Source organism: Malurus melanocephalus, unplaced genomic scaffold, assembly GCF_030028575.1.
Source record: "Malurus melanocephalus ecotype Western Australia unplaced genomic scaffold, MMel_1.1 scaffold_574, whole genome shotgun sequence".
Lineage (NCBI taxonomy): Eukaryota > Metazoa > Chordata > Aves > Passeriformes > Maluridae > Malurus > Malurus melanocephalus.
In genome coordinates, this window is record NW_026623806.1 from 274861 (window position 1) to 282516 (window position 7656).

Consider the following 7656-nt stretch of genomic DNA (forward strand, 5'->3'; position numbering starts at 1 on the left):
TCTCCTCTGGCTCGATGGGAAAAGCCCACATCAGCAGTTTTTGGAACGCAACTCCATGTGCACACGGGTGTTCCGGGGGAGCGGGCTGCCCTGGGGGTTTGTGATGGCACCAGCGGGGTCCCTGCTGCCCCCGCGGCTTTGGGGGGGGCTGCAGCGGTCGTGTTGTACATTTTTTGGGGTGTTTCAGGGACAGAGCCCCCCCGGGAATGCACACTGCCGCGGACAGGTGTGTCCAGGCAGGTAAAGCCGTGTGGGAGGTGCCTGCGTGTAAGCACAGGGTGTGTGTGTGTGCGCCGGGCTGTGTGATGACTTACAGCACATCTTTGCACTCTAGAGGTTTAGTTAGCTTTGCCTTGAATGAAATAAAGTTTACGTTTACTAGAGAAACTTGCCGTGGTTTGGGATTGCTGCGGGTGTCTGGGTGGGAACTGGGGAAAAATAATCCCGATGGGAAGAGGGACAAAGGTGCGGGAGGCCACAGGAAAAAACAAATCCTTTCCTTTAATGGGAACAGGGGGGCACTCTACACAAACATCATTTCTCTCTGTACAACAGGAGTGAGCTGACAGCAGCTTGGCCCCCCAGGAGCCATCCTGCCACAGCGGGGTCAGCACGGGGCAATAAATTAATCTTCCTCCGGAAGGGAGCGTGAGCCGCTGAGATTCCTTCACGGGATCAGTGGCCGTCACTCGAGTCACCCTTTGCCTCCTTGGCTGGGCTCTGGCGCCCTAAATCACAGCTGCCAGCGAGGGTTTGGGAGCCTCTGCTCTTCCTTGGCTGGAGATCCGTGTCCCTGCTGCTGCCAGAGCAAGGGCAGAGGGACGGCAAGGCAGGCTCGGGGAGAGGAGCGACCTGTTCCCGCAGGTCTCAGAGCTCCGACTGCGAGAAAGAGAGGAAAGAGGGAATTGGAAGCTTTCAATGAGTAGCCAAAGCCAAGCGGCGAATAGCTGTGTCCTTTAAGGAGCCAGCTGAGCCGAAAGGAGCTGCCTCTGCCCTCGGGCAGGACGGACTGACCCTGCGCACGGCGTAGATCCAGTCGAGGTATGCCCGGACGCTGGTGTAGACGCCGGGCGTGCTGGGGGTCCCGCAGCCCTGGCCCCAGCTGACGATGCCCACGACCTGCCAGTGCCCTCCCGAGTACAGGAGGGGCCCGCCGCTGTCCCCCTGCGAAGGACAGACCCTCAGGGTGGCCCCGGCAGAGCGGCTGGTTGCCCACAGCAGCCGTTCCCAAAAAGCTCTTCCCCAAAGGAACCGTGTCACGGATGGGTACAAACCCTCCTATCCCGTTCCCAGCCCGTTCCCAGCCCGCAGCCCACCTGGCAGGTGTCCACCCCGCCCTGGGGCAGCCCGGCACACAGCATCCTGTCGGTGACATCGCCGTGGTACGCGGCCAGGTTGCAGCTCAGCTCGTCCACGAGCTGCACCTCTGCCTGCTGCAGGCGCTCCGACAGCTTCCCTGTGGGACACAGGGGTCTCTCAGAGTGACCGGGGTGAGGACAGAGCCCTCGGGCCCCTCTGCTGCTGCCAGCAGCGCTGGGGGGCTCTGCCCGTGTCCCCGTGCCACCGTGCCACTCACCGTGCTCCTCCGTGTAGCCCCAGCCGATCACCCACAGGGGCGTGCCCGGCACCAGCTCCTCGTCGAAATAGGGCAGGCAGATGGGTTTGGTGCTGTCTGGAGCAGAGATGTCTGGGGGTGCTCACAGGGAAGGGGCCTGGGCTGGCTGGGGACAGCCACCGGCCGGGCACCCCCTCCCTGCTCCAGGGCTCGGTGCCCACGGAGTGCCGCCACGCCGGGCATCGCCCTCCCAGCCCACATTTCGGGGCCACTCTGGGCTCCTGGCCCCAGGAGGGCTTCGCCAGCCTCACCTGAGTAGTGCACGGGCGAGCGCAGCTTCACCAGGGCGATGTCATTGTCCTTGGGGGACGCGGGTGTCACCTCCGCCAGGAACACCTTCTCCACGGCGAAGGTGGCAGCGCCCGACAGGAGCTCGGAGCCGGCCTTGACGCGCCAGCTCTGGATGATGGGGTTGTTCCTGCGCACAGACAGCGCTGTCACCGCTCGCCCCGCGCGGGGACGGGCACGGAGCGCTAATTACGGAGCTTTTAATCAGCGCACTGCTCGATGCCGGCGGGATCCCCACTCACTTGAAGCAGTGCGCGGCCGTCAGGACCCAGCCGGGGCCGATGATGCTGCCGCCGCAGATGTGCTCCTTCCTGTACTGCAAACTGACCTGCCAGGGCCACGCCTCGATGGCAGCCGGGCTCCCGCCCAGCACCCGCGGGGTCCTCACGCTCTGCCCGCAGCCTGCGAGGGGACAATGAGCTGCGACGGGAGGGACAGAGGACACGGAGGCTCCCGGGGAAGCTGCCTCACCCTCGAGCGTTGCCATCTCTCCTCACCCCCAGGCTCGCTGGAAGGGGTCCAGCCATCCCCTGCCCGCTCCAGCCCCCCCAGGATAATTAGTTTAATCAGGGTAATTCGCCAGTAAAAGCAAACCCACGCAGGGAGCTGGGGAAGCCTCCCTTAGGTGTTTCATTTCTGGGAGGTTTGTGCCAGGAGGCTTAACGAGGTTAGCTGTAATTAATCCTCGTGCAAACACCGCGGGGTGGGTTTGGGATGGAGCCGCGATCCCCACGGGGACCTGGGGCAGGACGAGACCCCAGCGCCGGCAATGTGCAGCCACCTCCGGTACTTACTGGAACAAAAGAGCGACACAACCAACCCCGAGAGGCATTTCCTGGAAGAAGAAGGAAAAGGGATGGGTTTGGCTGCTCTGGTGGGCACCGCAGGCTCCTGAACGGGGCTCAGTGACCGCTCCCCACTCGGTCCCCACTCACCTGCCCGGCTCAAGCACCTGCAGGCTCCGGTTGCTCAGCACGACCTCGCGGGGAGGCAGCGGCTGCCCCGCGCCCRCCTCCACCCCCTGGAAAGTCGGGGTGCTGGAAGACACGGGGGGACAGGGCTTCAGCTGCGGGAAAGGACAGGCACTGCTGCCTCAGCGCCCCAGGAGCCTGGACCCCACGGGAAAAGGGGTTTCTTTGGGATGGGGGTGCCACGGTGGGGATGTCAGAGCCCTGAAGGCCGGGACACTGAGCCCAGGAGCAGGGACAGGAGCAAAGGAAGAGGGGACATTGCTCCCTGCCATGCAGAGGGGTGAGCAGATGGCTCTGGGAGAACTCAGGGGCGTCCCTGCTGTTGTGACATTTGGGATCTGTGCTCAAAGCCTCAATATGGACTTTTTGGACCTGGAAAACACCATCCTGGGMTCAGTCTGGGCTTCTACAGTGGCTCAAACACCACAACCCATCTTCTTTTCAATGCACCCTTAATTTAACTCATTCTCCCTTAATCCAGGGAGCAGGTTCCCCAAATCTCATCTTTAACCAGCTGTATTTGACTGCAGCACCCCAAACCTGCTGCCAGCTCAAGGCAGGACACAAGGGGGACACAGGGAGGGGACGTGGGGCCCCATGGCAAGGCCTCAGCTCAGCGGTGCTGTATCCACACCCCAGCCAAGAGCTCTCCAGGGCTATAAAAGGGGAGTGCAGGGCTCCCCCTCCCCATGGTAGGATCCCCATGGTAGGGGGCTCTGGGCTGCTCTGGGAGGGCAGGGCTGCAGGAAGGGGGGGATAGAGGGAGAGCAGAAGCAGGTCAGGGCTGCAGGAAGGGGGGATGAAGGGACAGCAGGAGCAGAGCAGGGTGCTGTGGGCAGTGACAGAGCAGGACACAGTGCTGTGCTGCCAGGGGAGACTGCCAGGGCACCAAGCCAGCTGCTGAGGGCTCACAGCGTGCTCTGCGTGCTGGGGATGGACTGAACCCATCAATGGCGATCTCTGAGCTCTTCACAGGTGAGCAGAGCCCCGTTCCAGCAGGGCTTTTGGGTACAGGGATGGGTGGGTACCTGGCATATCCCATCTGCTGGCAGGCGGCTCTGGCCAGCGCCGCACTGAAGTGGTCGTGGCACACGCAGGACCAGGCTCCGGTGTTGCTGTTGAGCACCTGCAGGATGGATCTGTCTTTGGAAAYGCGGGCTGGAGGCAGACACAGAGTCAGCTGTGGCGTGGGGTGGCCGCAGCAGCCCAGCCCCTCTGAGCTCTCCGGGGTGTCCCGCACTCACCCCCGGCCGGTGGCCCCGCGGGGACCCACTGGGGACAGTTGGCCTCGTCCTCGCCCTGCAGACAGTCCAGCTGCCCGTCACACACCTGCTTCAGCGGCACCAGCTTCAGGGGCTGCTTGCACAGCAGGTAGTGGTGGTCCAGGTAGATCTTCACTGGGGGGAAAGGGGGGCTCAGAGCGCAGCCACAGCTCCTGGGGGCTGGCATGGAGCTGGCTCTGTGTTTGCTGAGCCRTGGCCAGGCAAAAGAGGCAGAGAGGAATTCAGGAGCTGTACCCAGGAACCCGATGGCCACCAGGCAGGCGAGGGTGAGCACCACGGCCAGGACGAGGATCCCGACGCGCTTSAAGGACTCGGGCGCCCGGGAGGGTTTGGGTCTGGCGCAGGGACCTGCAACACAGAGGAGCGTGGCCCTGCGTGGCCGGGCTCAGCCTGGCACCACTCATCTCTCCCACAGCTCCCACAGGGGTTACCTCTGCCGTTGAGCCGCTCCGAGACCGGGTCCTGCAAAGCAGAAGGGAAAACCAGTTGTGAGCTGAAAMTGTGGCAAAAAAGCAGCTGGAAGGTAAGAGGATCTGTGTAGTGTGGGGTGCTGGCCCCGTGGTGAGCTCCCAGCAGGGAAACTGCCCCAGCCTCCATCAGAGATGGCTTTAGAGCTGCTGGGAATGGGGGTGGCACGTCCTGGTGTGACAACGCCTGGCTCTGCGGTCACCCGGGGTCACCTGCTGCATTGTTCCCATAGACACCACCTGTGCCATTCCGGTCACCGGCTCTCGGTGGTGTAGAGTTACTGTCRTCAACACACCAGAGGCTTAAAAAATCACAGATATTGCGAAAGAGKCGCTTTCTGACGGGCCGAGAAACCCTGAGTCAAAATACACACGCCTGCGGGGCTGTGGCACACAGGCATGTCCCGACGGGGGCCGTGTCCTCACGGGGGTCACGACAGCGCTGGCACAGCCCGCAGGAGCACCGGAGGAACCAGCCCGAGCCASGGGAACCAGCGCTCCCAGGGCGGGGACGCAGCGAGGGACGGGGCTGTGCCGCTGCTAAGACACGGCACAAACACAGCCAGGGCTGCAGCGGGGATGAGTCAGGCATTGATCCGCTTGAGCTCCTCAAAATTACCCTCCTGGAACAATTCCTGGTACAAGAAACCCCCGGCGCGGGGAGGGCGGTGCTGTGACCCACGCTGATGTCCAAAGTCCCTTGGGGAGGGTCCGGGTGGGCACTGCAGGGGTCGGGTCGGTGTTTTCCAGCCTGGTTGTGCTATCCCAAGGAGCAGCAGTTTGGGAAGGTGCTCCTGCCCCACTGGGTCCCTTCCATGCCCCACCAGCCCCAGTGAGTTCTTTACTTCTGTCGCTTCTGACTCTGCCACCACAGGTAAGACAAATCTTTTTTTTTGCATGAAAAGAGGTAAGGAATGTTAAAGCCACTGTGATAAACCCACAAATCCAGGTGCTCAGTCCAGGAGGGTTTGGGATTTGGAATCCTTTGCTCCAAGTGCTGAATTTCAGGATCGGCACAGGTTGGAGGTGATGGTGTTTGTCACCTCAAGTGAGAGCAGATGTCCCTGTGCCATCCCAGGGCTCCGAGGCCGTGGGGGCACAGATGAAAGGGGCTGTGCCAAGGTCACTGCCCGGGTCACTGTGCCAGGGCATGTTCAGCCGCGCACACAGCTCCCCAGCAGCGTTTCACAGCCAGTGCCAAGGCATTATCCCCGCGTTAGCTCACAAAGGCAGGATGGCTCYGTGTGCCAGGGAGCGCTGGCAGGTCCCTGCTGCATGACTCGGGCTGGCTCTGGGAACAAGAATGACCTGTGCAGGGGAGGATGGGATCCTGCCCCACACCGTGTGGCTGTGTCCCAGCACGTCCGTGTCTGGCTCTTTGAGGAAATGCCAGCAGCCTTTGTGCCAGAGCCAGGCTCAGCTGGCACCCGTGGGCAGCTTGTGCCAAATTCCCCACCCCTGGATGGGCTCTGCTCAGCTCCTGGGGTGCAGAGCGTGTTTCCCGGTGTCAGGGAGCTGCTGGGAGCAGGAAGGGARGCAGAGCTGGGTYCTGCATCTCCCACCYCGGCTGTGTTTCCCTYCGCTCCTCTGCAGAGAAGGGAAAAGCTCGCTCAGGCCCGGCAGTTTGGTAACGCTGCTCCAACATCTCCCGGCAGAGCCASCCCCGGGCACGTGGGGCCGGTCCTTCCTCATGCTGACCTCCTGTGTCACCGTGGGCCCGGGCCGGGCACCTCCTGGATAATGGGATCCTAACGGTTCCCAGCGGGAACGGTCCCCGCTCCGGATGGATCCTCCAGGCCCCGGGGCTGAGGGCACTGCAGTGTCACGGCTGTCCCCGCCTGTCCCCAGTCTGTCCCTCCTGTCCCCAATCTGCCCCTTCTGTCCCCAATCTGCCCCTCCTGTCCCCAATCTGCCCCTGCCCGTCCCCAGTCTGCCCCTGCCTGTCCCCAGGCTGTCCCTCCTGTCCCCAGACTGCCCCTGCTTGTCCCCATCGTGTCATCCAGCTCCTTTCCAGGTCTGGTGCTGATGCAGGTGAGTTGGTCAATTCTGGGGTTTTTTTGCATTTTCTTCAGTCCATGAACCTCTTCTGTTCCAAAGGGTTTCACAGCTTGGAGCTGCCTCTCCGTGCCTCCTCTCAATCCCACACTCCGAGCAAGAGCTGCACTGGTTAAATCCAAAGCGAGGTGAGAGCTGTGCCCGCTCCTGCGTGGAGTGGAGGCACATGATCTGGAGAACTCAATGCTACTGGAACTAATTGAGCTCCCTTGCTGCGTTCTCTCGAGTCACCGTGGCCATTCCAGGCTCCAGCTGTGCCAGCCCAGGAGCTGGGGGGTCCSCATGAACCTCTTCACCCCTGGCCAGCCGTGAATCCGTGCTGGGGGCTGCAGGGTGTGCTGGGCTGAGCTCCGTCCCTCCCTCAGGAGCAGCTGSGATGTTCCTCCACCAAACCAAACTTCCCAGGGTGATCAGATTCCGAGGGTTTAACCCGTGGGGGTGTGTGGACATTGCAGGGAGTGAGTTCCCCACCCTGGAGGGGCTGATGTCCCTGGGGAGGGCTGCGCAGTCATTCTTGTGTGGCCTCTTGGGGAAGTGGCTCCTTCCCAGGGAGGGACTGCATGCCAGGCTGGGGTTTGGTGGCCGTGGCTTTGCTGGCACGGGGCACTGCAGGTGAATCTCCGGTGCCAGGCTGGGGTTTGGTGGCCGTGGCTTTGCTGGCACGGTGTGTCCCCGGTGCCGAGCTGGTGGGAGCTGCACTGGGGGTGGCAGGGCTGGCTCTCAGCCGGGCGGTGCCCAGGAACCAGCCCCTCTCGAGGGGTGGGATAAGGCGCTTCAGAACGGCCCGTTCCCCTTGGCAGGGGGGACACCGCCTTGTTTGTCTGCTCCCCGGGCCGGGAGAGGGAAAGGCAGCGCCGAGAAATGCGGGAGCCAGAGCTTTTGGGGTATCCCAGTGCCGTGTCCAGGGGAAAAGGGGAAACCCTTCCCTGGCTGCTGCCAGGGCCGGGGAGCAGCAGCTCCTTGAGCCTGGGCTGCCC

At 62.8% G+C, this 7656-nt stretch overlaps 1 protein-coding gene across 1 annotated transcript in view; it reads right to left on the bottom strand.

Annotated features, from left to right (window-relative positions):
- Positions 1-773: 773 nt before the first annotated feature.
- The window catches only part of TMPRSS4 (transmembrane serine protease 4), a 9041-nt gene continuing 2158 nt past the window's right edge, over positions 774-7656 (bottom strand). Inside the window, exons 3-14 of the mRNA XM_057382530.1 lie at positions 4589-4619; positions 4392-4528; positions 4119-4271; positions 3903-4032; positions 2839-2940; positions 2698-2738; positions 2146-2305; positions 1867-2033; positions 1577-1672; positions 1317-1456; positions 1015-1164; positions 774-879 (exon numbers count right to left, since the gene is read on the bottom strand). Coding sequence (XP_057238513.1) covers positions 868-879; positions 1015-1164; positions 1317-1456; positions 1577-1672; positions 1867-2033; positions 2146-2305; positions 2698-2738; positions 2839-2940; positions 3903-4032; positions 4119-4271; positions 4392-4528; positions 4589-4619 — 1319 coding nt within the window. The 3' untranslated portion in view covers positions 774-867. The remainder of the gene's footprint in view (positions 880-1014; positions 1165-1316; positions 1457-1576; positions 1673-1866; positions 2034-2145; positions 2306-2697; positions 2739-2838; positions 2941-3902; positions 4033-4118; positions 4272-4391; positions 4529-4588; positions 4620-7656) is intronic.